The sequence below is a fragment of the Plectropomus leopardus genome, chromosome 6 (genome assembly GCF_008729295.1).
Source record: "Plectropomus leopardus isolate mb chromosome 6, YSFRI_Pleo_2.0, whole genome shotgun sequence".
NCBI classification, from domain to species: Eukaryota; Metazoa; Chordata; class Actinopteri; order Perciformes; family Serranidae; genus Plectropomus; species Plectropomus leopardus.
In genome coordinates, this window is record NC_056468.1 from 9,366,007 (window position 1) to 9,388,026 (window position 22,020).

Here is a 22,020-nt window from a genome sequence, read left to right on the forward strand (position 1 = left end):
ATCAAGATATGGGACAATCCATTTATTAAATTATAGTTCATAAAATACCTTGGAATGTGAACATATCTGTCATCATATTCTCCCCCAGAGGTTGGTGAACTGAGAAATAATAAGTGTCATAAATTACAAAAATGAAACATGCCATCACTAAGAAATCACATAGCTGTGGAAACAAACAAAACCACCTCACTTAAAAAAGTAGCTAGTCCTTGTCTCTGCACCTCACACACCGAGCAGGTGTACACTTCTTAAATGTCTTTTACTTGTTGTTTTTGGAAATCCAAGTGATGCTGATTCCAATTGTTTGATAATTTTATAATAAAAATGACTTAATAACTCAACACAGAACTTTGATACCAAAGTTTTGTACAGACATGGAAAAATTACACCATCTGTTGTCATGTAATACAGAAAGCAAAATACAAAACAAACAGCTGGGTACATGTATCATTCATCAATTATTGGACATAACCTGAAGATTAACTTTTTTTAAACCACTGAAAACCATGTCTCCATAGAATCTCCATAATCCCTGATTATCAGCCGTGAAGCTGCACTGTGTGGACTTTCTTTGCTGTGAAGATGCTTCATTGGTCTGAGAGGTTTTCTCAGTTTTACTAAATCTATGTTATTTCATAAAAACTTTGAATAAATATTAATAAATCAAAACAGATGAGGCAGTTGACTTACTGGACTGTACTTTACTTGTGTAAAAGATGAGTGTGATTTATTGTAAAATGTAACTATATATCTTCAGTCCTAGGTAAATAAAACGGGATAATAATTGTCAAAAGTCTACTGATTTCAGCTTCCTCTCCTCCCTCTCAGTGAGGGGCTGCTGGGAGAGGATTTTGTCATGCAGGCGGTGGTGTTTGCCTATGCCCAGCTTCGGCAGACCTCGGTTCAGCCCCTCCAGCAGGACACAGGACTTACACAGAGCCTGGCTGGAGATGTAGCCACAGCGGGTGCAGGTCCCCTGCACAGGCATCTTCACCCCGTCCCGCACCGACAGGTTCTCCCCTGAGTGGATGATATCCATAATGGAGCTAGGCCTTACACTCTCCAGGTCCTTTAGAAAGGTCCTTGCATGGCCACGATAAGCATTGGGAGAGTAGATACATTCAGTGGAGAAGTAGTCCAACTTCTTAAAGTAAGCGTACAGAACAATCTCTTTCTCATACGCATATTTGAGGGGCTTGCACCGCGGCACGACCCCATCACCTTCACTGGCTGTGGAGATGGCAGTGCAGCGGCGCAGACGAGCTATGTCCCCTCGCAAGACGTTCATTAAGACTGTCTCCGCCACATCATCAGCATTATGACCTGTGAAAAAACAACACACACCCGACCATTGTAAAAAAAATAAAAATAAAAGAGTATTCACTATTCAATGGTCATATTTAAAGGCTGAAACTTTTGCATTCACATTTTAGTAATGCTGTTGGTTTTAGAGTTACCTGTACATATTTTGTCCACTTTCAGCATGATGGCTCCTCTGTCTAGCGCCTGCCTTCTGAACACTCCACAGAAAGTGCAGTTATTTTTCAGTCCCACCTGCTTCACTATAGCATCCATAGTCCAGCCGTACAGCTCCTCGTAGGACACAATCTTCAGTGGCAGCTCGTACTGTTGCTGATTCCTCTTTACTGTCTCCAAGGAGTCATCTCGGTAACCTGAGATCCCCTCATCCACTGAGAGAAGCATAAGTTCGAGGCCATAGCTGTATCGCTCATTGAGGACCTTCATTACATGAGCGAGCACCGTGGAGTCCTTTCCACCCGAGGCAGCGATTCCTACTATTTCCCCAGATTTAAACAGCTGAGCTGCCACAATCGTCTGATGCACCTCCTCCTCAAAGGCCCAGAAGAAGCATTCCTTGCACAGCGAGTGGCCTGTTTTTGGACGTTTCAGCACAGCACGCTTGACAACACAGTTACTGCACAGGACAGGCATCCTGACTGCAGGAGGAAGGGTTGAAGGTTAGGTTAAAATGACAACTGATAAAAATTACTTCAGCAACTGTTTTCAAGTAAAAGTCTGTCTAATAAAAACTCATCTACATAACTTCTGTTGCAGATGCATACAGGTGACCCACAAGGTCTAGTGTGTGACTTTTTCTTTATAATTATATTCACTTAAAGAAGCAGAGTGCAGGATTTAGTAGTATCTAGCAGTAAGGGTTGCAGATTGCACAAAGCACAAACTCCAAGTTAGGATTCCTTCAGTGTTCACTGTTGAAGAGATTTCTACTGGGAGCCGAGTTATCCAGTGGGGTCTCTTCCTCACCACACATACTGGGTCAAACACTCAATAAAGCAGTTTTAAGTCAAACATCTGTGATTTTTCGACAGCTCTGCATGGAGCAGTAGCTAATTAAGGTGGCCGGCGCAAAAAAAGCAACTGGCCCTCTCTAGAGTCGGTGTTTGGTTTGTTCATTCTGATTTACTGTAGAAACATGGTGCTGCCACATGGCAGACTGCATCAACAACGACCCACTCCCTATCTAAAGATAAATGACTCATTCTGAGGTCACAAAAAACATGACATTAAAAGGTGATTTTAAAATAAGATAAATATACTTTTTATTACATATTAAATTTCTGCTGATATGTCCCCCTAAATCCTCCGCCCTGGACCTTTAATGTATGTGCCCTAACACTGTTGTTTTGGTAAAGAGGCCCCTGGGAAAAGAAAAAAAAATCTCTGTAGTTTAATCATTTTAACTGTGCTTTTGAAAATCCCTCATCACACAAGTACGTCATTATTCTGATGAAGAAAAAATCATGACAGACAGAAAATCTTGCATTTATGCTCCTTCATAATACCATGTTCATGGCAAAAATAGCAAAACTGTGTCCCAATTCTACACTACATAGTGATTAAACAGAGATTGTGATCATGCAGTATGTTAACCCTTTGAAACCTAAACAACAACATCTTAACCAAAATCGGCCCAGAATTAGTTGGAAATTGGTAAAAAGTTACATGATAATCACCTAATAAGTTTGTTTTTTTTTTAAGAAAAATGACCACAAGATAGTTCTTTTTTGTAGCATTTGAAAGAGATAATTAAGAAAATTAAAAATAAAGTTTTCTCAACGTTTTTCACAGCATTTTTTCTGTCATCTTATCAAATAATCCACCCCAGTTAATTTTCAGAAAATGTCCCCTTTAAAAAAAATCAATTTATTCATTTATCTATTCCTTTATTTGTGTTGCAGGATGTGGGGAATTTCTTGTCAAGTTGCTCATTGTGTTTTTAAAAGAAGCCAAACCAATTTTAAATGCTAGTGAAAGGCATCTGAATACAGCATCAGAAAACTGATGCCTGTCCAGGTGTTTAAGGGTTAAGCTGGAAAAATACCATTATCATTATTTCCCAATGTACTGCACAATGGAAACTAGGGAGGAGGGAAGGAAGTAACTTGTACAAAGCCACTGTTACAGTAATGGATTACTACGTTTTTAGGACACGCCGAATTCCAGAGTTAAACAAAATAACTCAGAAAACGTCTTTTAACGTCGTCTAACAAGACTGTACTTTTATCAACAAGCGAAGCTCGCCTTAAATGTCAGTTTTTAAGGTGAGGTTTAGCTAGCTCAGAAAAATGTGAGGTTGCCTCTATTTGAGACAACAACACAAACTTTTTGGGGTATAGTTGAGACACACAACGCGTACAACCTATAACATAAGCGTTTGAAATGACTAAATATGGTTTAAATCTCACGGCAGTTAATTAGTTACTCGGTCTGACATCGTTATTCAAGTCCAATGATCCCAAATAAAAGTAAACACGGTGTCCCAAGGCAAAGCTAGCCAAGTTGAGCTAAGTAGTCACATTTTTATGAGTTTAAATTTTCATACCAACGTTTCCGATGAACCCGGGTCTGAACTGAGAACGCGTGGATGAAGTACACGTGGAAAAATACTTTTAAAACATTACTTATTGTACTTAAACAACGTAAGAACTACACTACTAGAAAAAGAGGCATGTTGTTTCATCATGTGTCGTTAATACTTCTTCCGCCGGAAACAGGAAGTGACGGCTGTTATTGACTCCTGCACTGCCACCTATTGGTCGGAGTTTCCCAGCACTTATGAAACTACATTATTAAGGGACTGTACTTTATTTATCAGAGTAGTGGGTTGGCTGAAGGTGTGACTTCGTTTTTTTTTTTTATCAAGATTTTCAAGATTTACTTTTTCATTTTACTTATGTATCTGCATACATAAAAAAGACGAAATGCTGTTATACCAGCCCACAGAAAATAACAAAATACATAGTTGTATATCCACAAACTTCACGATAAAAATAACCCTACTAGAATTAGATTTAAGAAGATGAACAAGAAATGGTATGTTTTGTGAGCCTCTGAGAGGGAAAATGCATGGCCCTCCCTCCACTAAAAATAACCGGATTTGACAGTTTCTGGATACAATAAATATTGTGATTATTATTGTCAGAGATTTAAAAAAAAAAATGCATGTATGCGTGACTGTTTTGGAGTTCTGAAAGTATTTAAAATTAAAAAAAACATCCAAAAACATTTTAAGTTTAATGTTCTTCGTTTAAGCCAAATCAATAAACAAAAAACTCCCTCCTTGGTGCTTAAAAAATATTTAAAGTGCCTCATCCGTTCTTCACCACGCCTCACCTCTTATAGATAATGAACAGTCCCTTAGTACACTATTTAAATAATGTAACACGACTGACATAATTTTTTCCACCTGTGATGTCCCTTTAAGATGTTGATGAGAGATATGGCAGAGGGCTGAAGCGGAGGGTGAAACGAAGGTAAATCACACACCCAGAAGTCAAATGTAAGCAATAAGGATTTATTAGTTTGCATCAAAGAAGGTCACTACTGCAACAGCTGCAATAGATATCAAAATGCTGAATGGTGTAAATGAAGGACAAAGGGGTCGATGCTGGGAGGGAGCAATGCTGTTGAGGTCAGGGTTCATGACAGGAAAGAGTCACAAGCTTAGTTGACGGGGTGAAAAGCACCCCTCTGATGCCACTGCATGTCTCTGATGCGTCGAACCGACTGGATCTGAGGAATCTGGGCTCCGAATTCAGTGTTGTCCTTATACTCCCCCTTTTCAAACAGGTACTGATAGCCTCTGTAGCCTGGATACTGATAGCCCACCCAACTGGTGCACCAGGAGCGCAGAGAGGGAGACAGATGAGAGGCAGTTATACATGAAAGGACGGTAACAAGAGACAAGATATTTGCACAACATCTGCTAGGCGGATGGACTCACGTGCCACTCTGAACCCGAACAGAGGAGACCTTCTCCTGGTAGCCGTGTGCGTGAAAGCTGGGGACATCGTCATCTATGATTTCTATCTTCTTCCCTGCAAAGCTGGGGTTTTCGTAAAGGACAATCTTGTGCTCCTGGCTGTCCTGTGAGGGGAGCAGAGCAGTGGTTGATTTGTTAAGCAGCTGATGTTACCACTGATGGAGGTGTGTATCAGTAAAAAGTGTGTTTTCTTACCACTTTAATCGGGCGGAATGCAATAATGGTGTCACTACGCCTGCTGTTGGTCCAGGAATCCCAGCGAGGATACTCCCCCTTCTCAAACACATACTGCTCCCCCTTACAGCTGGCCTGCTCATATCCCACCCATCTGAGAGGGGAGAGGAGAAACACATGAATGGCTGTGATTGGGAGGGGCGTAGCACTAAATTCTGCGTCCTATGTGAGCAGTCTCTGTGGGCCCCTCACCCTTTTTCTCTTGATCCATGTCTCTCTCATTCTCCTTTCATTTTTTTTTACAAAGTAATTTTACTTTCTTTATCTTTCCTTTCTTTCTTATCTTTTTTTTTTGGAACCCAAATATCCCTATCTTGGCAAAACACAGTGTACATTCGTGCTCCAGCATAAGCAGTTGTTCACTCAGGCTTCGTTTAGAGAAAACTCATAGTGCAGAGGGGGACTCAACTATTTAGCACCCTAAGAGTTCAGTCTTCAGTCACACTGCGACACCTGAGTAAATTGGCTTAATATCTATCAAAAACACAGGAAGTTACAAGTTACGAGTTACCAGAAAACCACCTGAAATATAGGGGGAAAGAAAGAAAGAAAGAAAGAAAGAAAAAGAAAGAAAGAAAGAAAGAAAGAAAAAAGAAAAAAAAAGGGCAAAAACAAAAAATAAATATAAAAATAAAAAATAGAAATTTATATAATAATAATAATAGTAATAATAATTAGTAGTAGTAGTAGTAGTAGTAGTATTGGTTTAGGACATTTTGTTATTTTTTTATTAGGATTATTAATTTTTACTATTACTTTTCTTTCTCTTCTTTTTAAAACAAATTTTTAGATCATTTTCTTGTCATCTTTTTCTAATTTCTTGAAAACTGTTGGACATCTCCTGCCAAGTTGCTTCTTGTCTTTATAGTCATAGTATGTCAGTTTTAAAATGTTTAAATGCATGTGAAAAGGTGTCTGAACACAACAAGAAAACTGATCCTGTTCCAGGTTTCAAAGGGTCTTGGCTGTATTGTAATTTAGAAATGGCATTAAACTTTTGTTCTCAGGCTTTTTAAGGGTCTTGTCCCATGGGGCCCTGCAGAATCAGTCCCACTTTTCCCCCCACTACCACACCCCTGGTTTTTGCCTCAGGGGCAAGTAGGAAATAAGGCTAAGTAGCACACATTTGATTTTTTTCTGATCATTTTCCATCCTCTACTCATCCACAGTTCTCTGACTGCCCCCCTTCTCTCTGTCACTGCTTCTCTGTACATTTTGTTTTTTAAATCATGTTATAGTTTTCTGTCTGCCTCTGACCCACACTCACGGTCCACACAGCACCAGTATGGAGCCCACTTTCTCCACGCCTGCTTCCTGGAGGTTGTTGCAGGGACCAGTCAGCTCATGGCAGCGTCCCTGGAAGTTTTCCTGCTCATAGATAACCAGCTAGGGGAGAAAAGGAGAGCATGTGAGTGATGTTGAGCGACTGGTCTAAATTTCAAGAATGCCAATCTGTTCAAAATTTGATATTTGTAGGATTAAAGAATCCAAACAGGGCAGGCACAAGTGATTAGGCCAAAGGGTAAGTCGTCTGCATTTGATCCTCTCACCTTAAATGCACTGGTGCCTGGCTGCTGCTGCTTGGTTGCAGGGTTCTGGTGGTCTGTGGCCATAGTGAACGGATTGGCAAAGATGAAACTGAAAAGAGAAAATGATAATTTCCTTTTTTATATATATAAATATCTGTGGATGTCTACATGATTTACAAATGTTTCTATCTTTATTTCTAAAATATAAGCACGTGAAACTACTGCAAATCCCACTTTCATAGATTTTGTTTAAAATTATTCTCTCACACACCTAAATAAAAGTGTCAGACCCTTTTTCTTCAAACAAATCTCTGAAGTTAACAACCTCCTGAACACAGAATGACAGCAATACAACAATGGATGCAGTTTTTTAGAAATTCAATCTAAAACATAGTGGCAAAAGGAGAACAAATACTGATTTTATAAAATGATAAACTTCATGAAAACTACAGCATGACGGACATGAACCTCTTACCAGTACCTGTCTGTGCCAGTGTGTTTGTGATGGCATGATGAGCTCAATATATATGGGACGCCCAGGGGTGGAAACTCTGCCAACAGTACCCACAGTGTCCAAGCCGGCCTGCAGATCGGCCTGCCATAGGCCCAGCACGCTGAAATGAGGGGTCACCATGTAGCCTCCCCCCACCCCGGGCTGTCACACTCCCACAAAGTTATTTCATTAGTTGTCAGTTTTGTCCAGCCAGTCATTGTTTGATATCCACATGACTCAGCACAAACAGTGCCAAGAGTCCCACACCTACAATGAGAGAGGGAGAGAGAGAAGGATTGTGAAAGATGGGTTTTACTGTGCTGGGGAGATTCACACTGATTTGAATAACAGTCCAAATGCTGCTGAATATTTCCACAAGAGTAGCTTTATTTTAATTCAACTTCTAGAAAACACCATTAAGGTTTCATGTCAAAATGTGTTGGCTGTTGTTTGGAAGCTCCGAAGCTTGCAGTTTTTAATCAAACTGTTTACGGCACGTTATCTTTCTCCCGTTGGCAGTGAAAGATGTTATGTGATGATACTTTTTTTTTTTAAGCAAACAAAATGGCATGCTTCTTTATTTAATTAGTTTTAATTGCCTTGCATATGCATGTCCATCAGGGGAGAGAAGTTAATATGATCTTCTATTGAAAAGATTTTGTTTTAATGTGGACATAAGTCTTTTTAAAAGTTTTTCCTTTAGATATGTGTAGATGTAAATAGTAAATAAAATGTATTCTTTAAATACAACTGGATCAAAGTGGTCATGTGTCATTATTCAGGGCAGATGCAGCCTATTGCAAAGATTTTAGATGAGAGGTTTTGTGGTGCAGCAGAGTAATAATGTAATTAAGTGCTCTTCTAAAGTTACATATTTGTGTGCCATTTTTCACTACCTTTACTTGATAATATTTCAAGTTAATGAGACTTTATATGTTTTTTTTCCACCAATTTTCACAGGGTGCATTTTGCTCAACACTATATCCGTCTTATAGTCATGAGTTGCTTTGAGGGATGAGGTTTTAGACTGGCGTGAAATACTACAGTAGCAAGCAATATTATTACACTAGAATACTGATTTAGGCTGATTACATAAAATATGCCTTTCACCTGCTCAACTTCATCATTCAACGAGAATGTACGAAAACAACTATTTTTATCTAAGTAGTAACATTTGTTTAACTAAAATTTTGTATGGAGACCCTCTCTAAAAGTAGAGCATTATAATGCGAGTGTGAGACCCTCTCCACATCAGCTGGTGAGTGCTGGGGTGTAAACACAGACAGTGCAGGCAGTGCATGTGCACTCGGGCACACTGGGAGAACAACAATGTGGTGGGCGGAGAATGGGCCCTTTCGAGTGATTCAAATTGCAGACCTCTAAAACACCACTGTGTTCAAAGAAGAACTTTAAATAGGCGGTAGCAATCTATGGCAAAATAGATGCTTATTCTACATAAAATTTAAAAGCTATGAATAAACCATTAAAATTTTCAGTTAAATTAATAATTGATCCAATTTCAAATCTATGGATCGATCAGTGGGGTTTATTTGGTATTTTTGTCTTTTGTCAGATACAGATATGCAATAATGATTGCTGGGTTATATAAATATATATGTTGACCAATGTCAAGTCTATTTTATTATGTCACGAGACAATATGATATACATACAATATACAGTAGCTCGATATAAAATGTAGATGCAAAATAGACTGACAAGCTGCGCACATCTGCAAAAAAACTCCCATTTATCGCAAAAAAGGTTCACATGAGGTGGTATTTCAGGCGATTCAAAAAAGCTATATTTCACAAAACTGCAATGGAAACACTTTTTTAGTTTTTATAGGTCACATGATGCTATAGCTATGTGCTTGTCGTTAGGAACTGGCTCCCTCAGGCATGATGCAGCAGGCGCTTCTAAGAGGTATTACTGCATCAGATAACTCTTCAGAAGTTGAGCAGATCATCTGGAAGTTTTGAATCTACAACTCATCTTTGACAATCACCTGTTCCTCTGTGGATTATCACCTCCCAGAAATCTCTCATATGCGGCCATTCCCACACATAAGGGGCTTGCCTTTCTATAATCACTTGCGTAACACACCTATGTCGCCCTTGATTGAAAGTAATAATGGCTAGTGCTGTGGCTACAACATGACAGTTCCCCCAAAGAGTAACTTTTCAATCTCGATCGCCCCCTGGTGTCTGTCTGCAGTATAGTTCATAAAGCCCGCCCCACCACGTTAGTGAATGGGACATGAGCCAAACTAACAACTCAAAGTACACGCCAAATACATTATTCCCAAAGTTGGTAAGTGGGGGCGCGTTGTCCATCTTTATATACAGCCTATGTGTTAACTCCCCAAGCACCACTGTGCTAACTGCTAACATTACAGCTCAGCTGAGTAGGATGGCAATAATGTTGCCATCTGTACAGCTGATATCTTGTACTCCGCAACTCACACCAAAACAATTAAGACTGATAAAAAAACGCCCCAGGTAAGAGGAGAAATATGTAGTTTTGATTTTAAGGTGAAGTATCCTTACAAGGGTGCAAAAAGCTAGTCACCTCGATATTGCGGTGCAACTTTTTTGTGTATGTCTGAATTTGGGATCTGGGCGGTGCTGCCCCCCAGATATTTTTCATAGAGGTGGACAGATGGGGCCACTGAAAATCTTGGGGTGGTGAACCAAAACACAAAGCCATAACTACTGCTAATCCTCAAAACAATGTCAATGCTGTTGAAGTATATCGAAAGCTACATCAATGTGGAGAGTGAAGGAATTGCATACTGATATTTTATAACTGTGTATTACACGCACAGTTAACATTCTAACTTTCACAACAATACTTTTTTAATGTGTTATGTACTTATATCTAACCCTAACCCAAAAAATACAGCTTTAATTCGAAGGAGCACATTGATTGTGAGGAACAAGACATTTCCTGGGAACAAGCCTTCTCAAGTTTAGGGGAGACTTGTGGATACCCATAGAACCTATTATTATTTGAAGTAAGAGTTCAAGAGGTTCCCTTTGAAAATGGTTATACCAGTAGTTACCTTGCCAAAATGTTGCTTAACTTTAGTGTGTTATTTCTTCCCCTCTAAAGTTGCTGTCCACATGGTTGATACCAATGGATGCCTTCGGTTGTCTAGTTTCACAAGATACCACTACCAAGCTTTCAAAATAAGCGTGCAACAGTCTCTTAAAGACACTAATATTGATCTGATATTAATCTGACTGATTATTTGTGCCAGGGGATGACAGTAGTGATGGCCAGCAATCATATCAGGGGGGACATGCCTGACAGCTGCTGACCTTGGGGGAGCAACTGTATGTGGGTCATGTCAAGAGGGCTGTATGCTCCAGTGAAGGAAAACAACACTACAGCCTAGAAATTGTCGAAAAATTAGAATAATATATCACAAATCCACATAATCTGTATGGACTTACTTGAGACCTGCACTAAAATTCATTACCTCACAGCTGGCCAGCTGCAAGTATTCATTACTGTCATGGGAGACAGTCTTAAGGATAGAGCTCTGCAGGAGACAGATGGAGATATCTGCATGTATTAGTTAAAATGCACTGTCTCATCCCAGTCTGTGCTTTTAATTTTTTTTACAAGGGCAGTGATATGTATTTTGGAATATTACATCAATATATACTAAATAATAGTCTTCATGAGCAGTTTTATGTCATAAACATCTTTTTTATGTCTACAGATGGAATCTATTTGTGAAACACAGATCTCAGATCAGTATTATCAGAGGAATATTCAACTTTTCAATACTATACTTATAGTTGACTCATAATTACATGAGTTTAGGCGATATCAGTTCCCAATGTCTCCTTGTTGACTATTCATCATGAAGATCATCAACCATCAAATGCTCAATGATGACTATGGAAGGGAATGCAGTGCACTCTGTTTTAATAGCAAGCATACATAAAGTATGACATCACTTCCATTGCTGTTAAGCAGATGCATATCCACATATTCACTGAATAAGTCATGTGCTCCCGCTGCTGGATGAGGCTGGTGAGCTGTCTGACTAAAATGGGAAAGCACAAGCAGTAAAAGTGGCACACATGACTTGAAGATAAATTCAGCTCAAAAGCACATCTGCAGTTTATCTTGAGGACAAAAATCTGCCAAGTGTAGGCTACATTACTTCCACACAGATGTCAGTTTTACATCTCTGATAGTGTTTTTTTCCCAAATCTTTAGTATCTTAGTTAAAGCCACCTTGACTTATGACATCACCAACAAACAGGGCCCATTCCAGGTCAAACAACTTTTATTCGCCACTGAAACATACATGGCACTCCTCATTGGGCACAAGCAGCGTTTGCCATGGTTAGGTTAAGGCAGAGGGCAGGCACTGTCGGCAGCGTGTGTGGGTTGGGAGGCTGTGGGAGGATCCTGCTCAGCTGGCTCCAGCTGTGGCAGGTGGGGCAGGAGGTGCTGGGGCAGGGTCAGGGTCTGGGCCGGGGCCGGGGCCGGGAGCCGGAGCTGGGTCAGGAACAGTGAAACAGCCCCTCTTGTGCCACTGCATGTCCCGCACACGTCGGACTGACTGGATCTGAGGTGCAGGAGCCTCCCAATCATTCCAGTGCTTGAAGTCCCCTTGCTCGAAGATAAACTGGCGCCCCCTGTAGCCTGGGTACATGTAGCCGACCCAACTGGAGGAAGGGGAAACAGACAAACTTTATTGCATGTCTCACAATATCCTCAACATAATGTCACACAATACAGGGTAAAATAGGAAAACAGGATAAACACCATAAAGGAAGTGATATGTGGATAAAATGAGGATGCAGGGAGCTTCTTACGTTCCATTTAGAGCCTTGACACTCGCCACACGATCCTGAAAACCGTGGCCCCACAAACTGGGCACGTCATCATCAACAATCTCCATCTTTCTACCAGTAAATCCAGGGTTCTCGTACAGGTGTAGCTTGTGGTCAGCGCTATCCTGTAGAGGAGAAACAGAAACAGGGACGTCTCCTTCAGATGTCTCCAGTAGATGTTTGCAAGGTGAAACAATAATGTATGGTGTGTGGGCAGCAGTGGATAAAGAGACAATGTGGCCCTGGGCACAGATATGCAAAGGGGTCTCACCACCTCTCCTAAATAGGAGCAAGAGGCAAAGATTTTGTGGTAGTTTCACACCTCTCTGTAGTCATTATGAACCTTTTTGTGTCTCCTTGTGGTTATTTCGTGTCTCTTTAAGGAAATTTTGTGTCTTGTCTAGGTAACTTTGTCTTTTTTTTTGGTTGTGTTTGGTCGCTTTATGGTTTTTTTGTGTGTCTTTGTAGTCATCTGTGTTTCTTTAAGTCCCTTTGTGTCTCTTTGCAGTGTCTTTCTGTCTGAGGTCATTTTTTTGTCTCTTTAAGATCATTGTTTGTCTTTTGTGGTAACTTTATGTCTTTTTTGTTCCTTTTTTTGTCTTTATGTTTTTTTTGTGTCTCGTTGTGGTTATTTTGTGTCCCTTTGTAGTTCTTTGGGTCTGTGGGTTTATTTTGTGTCACCCTATAGTCGTTTTGTGTGTTCTTGTGGCTGTTTTCTGTAGTCCTTAATTGTCTCTTTGCAGTTCCTTTGCATCTCCTGCTAATTTTGAGTCTCTTCCTGGTCTGTACATGTTAATCTGAGTAGAATTTTGAAGAGGACAGTCAGGAGGGGCCCTGACACTTTGGGCCCCTGGACCTGTACCAGGGAATGTGTTTGGAAAGTAACGTGTGGGCAGCTCATATCTGAAACCCTGCACATTCGTAAGACTGTTATGGCTGCAGTGTTTTGCATTGAGACTAGTCACCCACCACTTTAAGTGGCCTTAGAGACAAAAGGGAGTAGCTGTTCTGACTGTTGGTCCAGGTGTCCCAGCGTGGATACTCGCCCTTCTCCAGAATAAACTGCTCCCCTGTGAACCCATGCCGATCATACCCCGCCCAGCTGAGAGGAAAGACGAGATGGAAATAAAAGGAGAAAGATTTTTAGTTTCCCTGATTCCATGTTATCCATGAAACTATTTTCTTGCAACATACATTTTTTTAAAAAGAGATGAATTAAACATAGACTTACGGTCCTGACTCAACTATCACAGATCCAACCTTCTCCAGTCCCTTCTCTGTCACATCTTTACACTCTGCAGAAAACTCCGCCTTGCAGCCCTGGAAGTTCTCAAACTCAAACAGCCACACCTGGAGTGCACAAAGGGAGGAAGTTACCAGAAAACACTCCATCATACTACAGAATCATTACAATGACTCATATTCTGATGTCTGTACACTAGGTTACATATTAAGGAGACTTTTTCAAACAGATGACATTACAACTTTGTGTCTGTGCCCAATCACTCCAGGTGTGCCGCTTGTTCCAGTACCTTATATGTGGCTCCAGCTCCACCCTGGCTCTTCCCAGCAGCCAGCTGCTCTGGGGCGCTCTGCTGCTCCGACATCCTCCTGATCCACTGCTCCTCCACTTTTTGGCAGCAGCACACACACAGACAAAGCACCATCCATCATGAACGCACGTTGAAGCACACACACGGGAACAGAAGCGCGCACAGGAGGAAAGCTCAATGTCATAAATTCAATTTTTAACTCCCACACAGGAGGATCGTATTCATTTGGGCCTAAAAAAGAATAATTTTCTTAAAATCTCATTAAATCAACTAAATATGATACAAAATACTGTTTTTCTAAGTAGGTTCCATTATAATCCATGATACAAAATCATCCAAACCTGGGTCTCCAGTTGGTGCAGCACCATCTAACTCCATTGCATTGGAATTATTACACCGACTGAGTCCAGAGTGGTGTTTTTACCTGGGTATGCCTGCTAGGAAGTGGTAGTGTCCCCTCTTTTTCGGCGCCACTTGGTGTTTGGTGGGGTTGAGCCATTAGAGGGCAGGGACAGGGGGGGTATTTATGGTTTATTTCTGGCCACAACAGCAGAAAAGGGGGAGCTGTTGATACAGCAAGTCTGTCGCTCACATTGTGTCCGTAACGCTGCCTCTCAATAGGCAGCTGTGTTGGCACACGCTGCCCTGCCTGTCCGCCTGGCTGCCAGTGAGCACTGTGTGCGGGCACAGGGAGAGAGAGCCAAGAGGATTCAGCAAACAGCCCCGCTCAGCACAAACACACACAAACATACACACACTCTGGGACTACACCCTGTCTCAACCACACCAAACTTCCTGTCATTTTTCTCGCAATTTTGGGTTAGTATCAACTGTAAGATTGAACACTTTATTCACAGTTTCAGCTGTGAAGCAAAGCAGCGCTGTCATCAAATAATCTTATCAAATGCCACAATTATTCAAGGTTTTTATAGGTATCAGACACTTATATTTTATGTTTTTAAAACCCTTTCAAGATCATTTTTTAACAAAATTTAAGACATACTTTTAGACAAATTGTCTTTTTGTTATTCAAGCATTGCATATAAATATATAAAGATAAGTGTATATATACTGTACATATATTTGGTCCAGTAGAAGGTTTTATGTAGAAATATGGTTATTAGAGTATAATAGGTTAATCTATATTTTGCCATTAGATAAGTGCAAATATAGAAGCAAAACTAAAATTGCTGCCATGCTGTTATCTTGTCATAATTAGCATATGAATCCTTGAGTTGTAGCTATTTTGGTGAGGTCACAGTGAGCTTAACCTCTGACCTTCAACCACCAAACTCCAATCAGTTCATCCTTGAGTGTAAGTGGGCATTTTTGAAAAATGTAAGGAATCTGTCTTAAGGTGTTCTTGAGATATCAGACAGATGAGGTCACAGTGACCTTGTCATTTGACCGGTTACCACAAAAATCTAATCATTGTTGAGTCCAATGTGAAAAAAAAAAACATATTCTGGACGCACTGGGACACATCATCAGTTTCATCGTTGTTTCAGGTCTCGCAACATCAGACATTCTCACCCAGGAGCCCCAGCTGGGCTTTATCAGGCCCTGACTTGCGTCCCAGTAGCAGCCGCCCACAGATCAGCCCTCTTAAACCAAAGCCACCTGGTAGCTTTCTCTGCAGCTTCACTCAAAAATTTGGATGTCCCTCTTCTTCACCGTCACCTTCATGCCCAGTCAGTTGTAGATGTTGCAGAGTGAGCACCTGCAAAGCCTCTGCAGACCACCTCTGTGGTTTCATAGAATGTCTTCCAGGCTCTTGCCTGGCACATTCCCACCAGCTCACCGTAATTGGCGAGTTTCTACTCATTGGCTATCTCAGTGCGCTCTTATCAGGGGGTTGTGAGCTCCAGATGTTTCCTTAACTCAGAGAGGTAATGATCATGTCTCGCCAGAGTGATGTTGCTGTGATATGTTGTGGAAATTTCAGCTGCTTGCTCAGATCCACACACAGCTTCCAGTCAGGGGCTGTACAGAGGAGGCCTGTCTTTGTTTGTTGGATGTGTTCTGTCATTCTCTTCAGCTTTGACGAAGGTGATTAACTTCTTTGGGGGCCGGTGATGTGTGTGCTGTTGCTGATGGCAGAGGTTATGCTCTCAGCAACCACTTTAAGCACCTGGTCATGGTGCCCGAAAACATAACCCCTCCGGCCAGGGCTTATGCCAGCACGTAGGTATAAACACAGTATTAGGTTCAGTGGGTTTTAAATATTTGCAACCTCAGAAATGTGGACTTTCAAGCAGAGGACCTTTGCACATTTTGACAAAATTAAATTAAAAGATGGATAAATTACATTGGATGAAATGTTTAAGGAAAATAAGACCTCGTAAATTCAAACATACGACTCATGACTTAAGGTCTAATATTTATATAACTGACTTAAAATTTTTTTTAGACTTTTTAAGGAAAGACCTTGCTTGATTAAATTTGACTTCAAGTGATGGTCAAATACTTTTAATGGACTCAAAGCTTCATTAAGACTTTAAAAATAGAACACACTCACCGATCACAGAAACACCCCAAAAAAACCTGAATTTTTAAGGTTCACAGGGTTAAATTAGCTAGAAAATCACCAGACCACAATGTTTAGCTCAAGTCAAGTAACTTTTATTAAGAATGTATTCACTTTAGGACACTGGCCAGTACAACACAGTGCAATATACATCTTTACTTTCAAATAAAAAAAGGACAAAGAAGGACATAAAAAATAAACCCTCAAATTTTATGACAAAGTAAAACGTCATGTACATAGAAACCAGGGACAATCACTGTGAAGACCGGATCGACGCTTTAGATTGCATTGCATGAGCACTCCGACAATACGAGAGATGTGTCCAGCGAGAGGGGGGTCAGAGGTCAGTGCTGTAGTGCATCAAGTGACAAAGTGCTTTATAGGAGCGCAGTGTGAGTGGGTAGATGGCAAATATGAGAATGATTACAGTAAAGTTGGAAAGCGGGTGCAAATATTTAAATTTTTTGGGGGAAAGAGAGGGTAGCGTTGTTTAAACAATGTAGCGATCACACCATCTCTCCACTGGATTAGTGTGAGCCAACACCCCGACACTCTGAGCCAGTCAGTTTGAGCGACGCCTGGTTTGACAGCAAAGATTGTGCACGCACATTAATGGGGGACAAAAATCGAGGGAAATTGCACATTCGTTGAGAGAAAAAAAAACATGATGGTGGAGTGTGTGAGGACTAAGTATGGCTTATAATGAATATAATGAATACTTACAGCTACAGTCATTCAGTCTGTTTAAGGAGGGAAGACTGAGTGGTGTGTTTAGAAAAAAGAGTGTATTTGTGCTGATAAGGAGTGTGCATGATTGACAAGATGCAAAGTCACTTGGCCAAAAGTCCCCCGTCCCTCTTCCACAAAGACAAAAAGATACTCAGACAAAAACATATATACAGTATGCAGCAACTGTGACACTGTCAGGGTTGCGGAGTGTAACAAAGTCTACTTGTAGTGTTGCATTTTAAAACTAACTCTCTGTCTCTTTTAAATCAATGATTAATACAAATATAACATCTCCTGATTACAGTTACTAACATGATATACACTCTAGCTGGCAATCAAGTCAGCAGTGATTTGTTCTCTAGGAAGGAAAATCAGAAGTGTCTGAAATGTCATCCTATGGCAATGCTTGAGTGACTCCCATCAACGGGCTCCGCTGGCCAATAACACATCCGGCACGGCAGACAGGGCCACCTCGTATATATTAATCGAGTAAGGAAGCTAAGTACGAACATCTTGAAGAGAATCGTCTTCCATGCGATGAAGCACGTCCAGGATAAAGAGGCGTCGTGGTCCCACAAGTTAACCATTTCCTGAAATACGGCCTGACAGGAAATAGGTATCATTAATCGCCTTTTCTCCCTTTTCCCTCTCAACATCTCCTGGTCCCTATTAAAGTGTTCATGGAAGGGCTTCCTGGTGCAGGAGAGCTTCGACAGGTTCAAGCATTAAATGGATAAAGCAGAGCAGCCTGATGTTTTTTTCCCTCCTTGCTTGTTTTTTTTCTTTTTTCCATAAGACAGAGACTCTCCGTAAAAAAAAAGGCACCATGCACATTTATGAACCCAGACGTGAAGAGAACAAAAAAAAAACAAATAGAAAAAAAATACATCAGCAGCTGTAGATTCACCTCTCCTACTCTCTGGGTCGAACGTTAAGGCTTCTGTTTCATATAGATTCATCTGTTAAGGCAACCTGGAGGGAGCACGTGAAGAGAACAGGTGTCAGAAATGGAAATACATGCTTTTGTTTAATAATCACAGTGAAAGATGGAGAGAACGTTCAGAAAAGGTCTCACCTCATTATTTACTTAGCTTTCATTTTCATACTGACTCAAGCGCTTCTTTGACTTCAGCTCTTTCAACCACTGAGGTGAGTCCTCCTCACTACACGGATGAGACGTGGACAGTGGAGTTAACGCAGGGAATAAAAGCTGAATGTGTTTTTATCTCGGAGGAACACAAGTTCTCTGATTTGTGTAGCTTACCCATTCTCTTTCCCACCAGCTGGGGGCAGTACACGTGCTGCTCTGGGAAGAAACGGGGACTTAGGAGAGCGAGACAGCTGGGAAGGAGAGGAAGTAGGTCCATCGATTTGATTGTCAGAGTCGCCTCTCTTCTTCAGCTGGGCCTGACAACATGATTGGGACACGTTTAAAAACTATTGCTGAGCAGACAGTGAAAAACATACTGATAACTGATAGAAAGCATTAGACAGGACTGGTTAACATGCACATTACAGGGACTTTTTATGAGTTGTGCCAAGTCACAGCTGAATCTCTGAAATCAGGACAATCACACACCCGACCTCCTCCGAGCGGGTTGTGGTGACGTCAGATGGGCATCGCCATTACTCAGGGACAATTCAGGGACATGTATAAATAACCTCTGCTGCTATTGCTGGTAGATGCAAAGCAAAATCATAACAACAGCATATGATAAGAAGTAAGTGGCCACCAACCACCGATGCAGAGCAACAACAAACAGTGCAAAAGGGCACAGGTTTTAAAAGTCATCGACTCAAGAGAAGTGCACCATCAGTTAAAGACACACTTTCAAGTTGGTCAACATATTGTATAGAGATGAAAATCTTTGTTGTCAAGACTAGCAAGCACACGTGCATTTGGAAAAGGGTTAACGGTGAAAACATCTGACGAATGCATAAGTGAGGCTCACCTTTAAAGCTGAAGGGTCCATCCCAGGAAACAGAGCGACCCTCTGTGGCTGAGAGGAAACAGCAGGGCTGGCGTCAGCTCCTTTAGCCTGCTCCTCAGAGTCCGAGTCATCGTCTTTACTCTCAACCTTTGCCTCTGTCAGAGAGAACACGTGTTTCAGTATGTGAGCATACATTATAGTGTGTAAAGAAAAAACCTCTGACACTTAAGTGTTTAAAACAAGTGTTTGTAAAAACAAGTGTTTGTATTGTCTGAAAACATTAAGTGTTTTCAGACAATACAATTACACTCCTGAGTACATCTTTGTTTTTTTTACATGCACCTGAGTAGAGTTTTCTGAGGAAGGAGCTCAACTGATGGAACTGAACCATGTCAAGATTTTAGCTCGTCTCCTTTGCTAACCTGTGGAGTCTCTGAAGCGCCAGTCGTCAGCGGTTCCTCCCTCTCCCTCTGACAGCGGAGCACTCTGACGGGCAGCTCTGGAGGGCCGTGTCCGGGGAGCTCGCTTCTTCCCCAGCTGGGCTCTGGAGCGAAGAGCACTGGTGTCTAACAGCGTGATCTGTGCCTGGACATTCACACAGGAGACATATACATCAGCCGAGACATACACAAATCAGTATAATCCAGAGCACAAGTGTCAGTGCAGGCGAGGCAGAGATTTAAAAACACATTAGCCAATTTGTGCTGATTCAAACAAAAACATCATAAAAACCATCATCAGACATGAGAGAGTGGTAAAAGCTACATGTGGTAATATGTTCAATCAAAAGACCTGAGCTGTGGTTAACTCAGCTAACACTCACATCGGGGAAAGGAAGTGGCTGGCTCTCCGATGAGGACGAGGGAGGGAAGCTGTCCACTATGTCAGTATCAAACAGTGAGGCGTGATCTTCCGGAGTGTGTGGGGGAGTGGGCTTCCTTGGTGAGGGGCTGGGATTGCTTTCTGAACTGGGCGTTGCAGGAGTGAGGCTGAAAAAAGGTTAAAAAAGAAGGTTTGGAAACACTTCTGAAAACAAGTGTGTGGCTGCTGTAACCACAGTCACAATCAAACAGAGTCTGACTCATATCTTTTTCTTTTGTTGACTCGACTGTGGGAAGCTGTGATTTAGCTGACACACCTAAAAACAAACTGCGAGCCTAAACAAAAGTGATTCATATCAAAAATATATATGCAACAGACAGACAATTTACTGTTTTTTTCTTAAACAAATTTGAACTGAATTACTATCAATTCTTATCAGTATTATCTGATGTTGTGATGTTGTTTTCTGACCACAGGAGGTCAGTGACAGATTGCAAAGCAACGACTCTCACTGAAGAGCAACCTGTCTGTGTTACAGTGCAGTTCTGGAGTTATTCTAACTTTTTATTATTTTTAACAAATCCCCCAAAGCTACAAAATTGATGGCAGAAGCACATTCTTCTTCTTGAGTCCCTTTAAACTTGCGTAGCACACTTCAACACAACAGCATTTTACATCCACACTAAAGAGACAATGTTTCCATATATTTAATAACTGGTATCAAATGGCATGCAACAGTTGGTAAACCTCTGTTATCATATCTGAGGTAATTTAAAATAAAAATATTTTATACAATTACATAAAAGAAATAATAGTAAAGTTGGTGCCACTGTTAAATATTAAATATTGGATGGTTCTGCCTTTTCAAGTCAGCAACAGCTTATGATAGACTTCAGTGAATTCCTATGCAATCAGGTTTAAATTGAGTCCAGTTTAATCCAGTTGCTATAAACCAGGGTCAGGAGATTGGACAAATATATTGTCTATGTATGACTGGCTTGAGTGCATCAATGGATATAGTTTTTGAATGTTTTGTCATTTTATTCAGCAAATTTATTGTCTGCCTGTGAAAGAGAGAGCCACTGCTCAGCACACAGCAGATGAAGAGAAGCGGCGGGGGAAAACATATTTTCACATCCAACTTTGAAATAAACTTTTTTTTTTCCGACCAAACCAGAGCCTCTGGTTGTTGGAACAGTGGAAACACTACCAAAGACAGTTTTGGTAATTTTACTTAATATCTCATGAGCCTTAATAAAGTGTGTTTTTACCGAGAGTTAATAAAGCAAAAAAGCAAGCTTTAGTTCCGTTAAAGAGATAAACTTAAATTCAGATTGTTGTTTGTTTGTTGTTTGTTTATTAGATCAAAAAGGCTATCAAGCTAGTCGAACATACCCAGCTTGCTGCTTTAACACATTGCCCAGCTGAAACTACCAGGAGGGAGATATTAATAAGTGAACTCACACCTGTGTGAATATTTTGGCAATCGCCCGATGTTGGGCTGAAGGTGGCTGGTTGGAAAATATTAACATATTGCTCAACCCTATCATAAACCTCTTATTTCAAGGTGAACATGAAGATAAAGATTTCCCAAATCATTTATTGTTAAGGTGGATTACATTGCATAGATTGCATTCCTTTTTCAACTTTGACCTACTGTGCTTACCACAGCTACGTTTGCCTGTTTGCAATGCAACGGACAATTCTGATAGTTTGGGAACACTAACTTGTGTTGTGTACTTGTAAATATACTGTACAGAAATAAAGTCACATCCCATTTGTTATAAAGCTTTGATTTTCTGCCCGAACCCGATTGGGCCCGGCCCCACCCGCTTGGTTCAGGCCGGGCCAGGCTGTAATTTCTCACTATTCCCTTAGGCTTCAAACGAGTCTGGTTCTTGCCAAATTGAAGTTTGTTTGTTTTTTTTTTATATAAAAATAAAACTGTTGTGAACTGTCTTGTGCTTAAATGGCACTTTGGCAGGAATTTTAATGGACTGAATCAAGAGGGAAAGAGAGAAAGAGGGCAGAAAGAGAGG

General features: G+C 40.8%; 4 protein-coding genes across 5 annotated transcripts in view; all 4 read right to left on the reverse strand.

Moving 5' to 3' along the window:
- Positions 1-7: 7 nt before the first annotated feature.
- Positions 8-4,010, reverse strand: ctu1 (cytosolic thiouridylase subunit 1 homolog (S. pombe)). The gene is made up of 3 exons (XM_042488294.1): positions 3,866-4,010; positions 1,458-1,958; positions 8-1,323 (listed from the first exon to the last, which is right to left on the reverse strand). The coding sequence occupies exons 2-3, from the start codon at positions 1,951-1,953 to the stop codon at positions 788-790; spliced, it is 1,032 nt and encodes a 343-aa protein (XP_042344228.1). The 5' UTR covers positions 1,954-1,958; positions 3,866-4,010; the 3' UTR covers positions 8-787.
- A 916-nt stretch (positions 4,011-4,926) lies between these two features.
- Positions 4,927-7,152, reverse strand: crybb2 (crystallin, beta B2). The gene is made up of 5 exons (XM_042488243.1): positions 7,090-7,152; positions 6,807-6,925; positions 5,501-5,633; positions 5,267-5,409; positions 4,927-5,155 (listed from the first exon to the last, which is right to left on the reverse strand). Exons 1-5 carry the CDS (start codon positions 7,150-7,152, stop codon positions 4,987-4,989), a joined length of 627 nt encoding a protein of 208 aa, XP_042344177.1. The 3' UTR covers positions 4,927-4,986.
- Positions 7,153-11,948: 4,796 nt separating this feature from the next.
- LOC121944454 (beta-crystallin B3-like) lies at positions 11,949-14,350 on the reverse strand. The gene is made up of 6 exons (XM_042488242.1): positions 14,314-14,350; positions 13,952-14,049; positions 13,651-13,769; positions 13,389-13,521; positions 12,402-12,544; positions 11,949-12,251 (listed from the first exon to the last, which is right to left on the reverse strand). The coding sequence occupies exons 1-6, from the start codon at positions 14,348-14,350 to the stop codon at positions 11,996-11,998; spliced, it is 786 nt and encodes a 261-aa protein (XP_042344176.1). The 3' UTR covers positions 11,949-11,995.
- A 2,228-nt stretch (positions 14,351-16,578) lies between these two features.
- si:ch73-138n13.1 (calponin homology domain-containing protein DDB_G0272472) overlaps positions 16,579-22,020 on the reverse strand; it is a 31,073-nt gene continuing 25,631 nt past the window's right edge. For both annotated transcript variants that reach the window (XM_042489068.1, XM_042489067.1), the window contains 6 exons: positions 19,983-20,148; positions 19,582-19,744; positions 19,181-19,314; positions 18,493-18,635; positions 18,304-18,391; positions 16,579-18,200 (listed from right to left, as the gene is read on the reverse strand). In XM_042489068.1, coding sequence (XP_042345002.1) covers positions 18,316-18,391; positions 18,493-18,635; positions 19,181-19,314; positions 19,582-19,744; positions 19,983-20,148 — 682 coding nt within the window. In that variant the 3' untranslated portion in view covers positions 16,579-18,200; positions 18,304-18,315. The remainder of the gene's footprint in view (positions 18,201-18,303; positions 18,392-18,492; positions 18,636-19,180; positions 19,315-19,581; positions 19,745-19,982; positions 20,149-22,020) is intronic.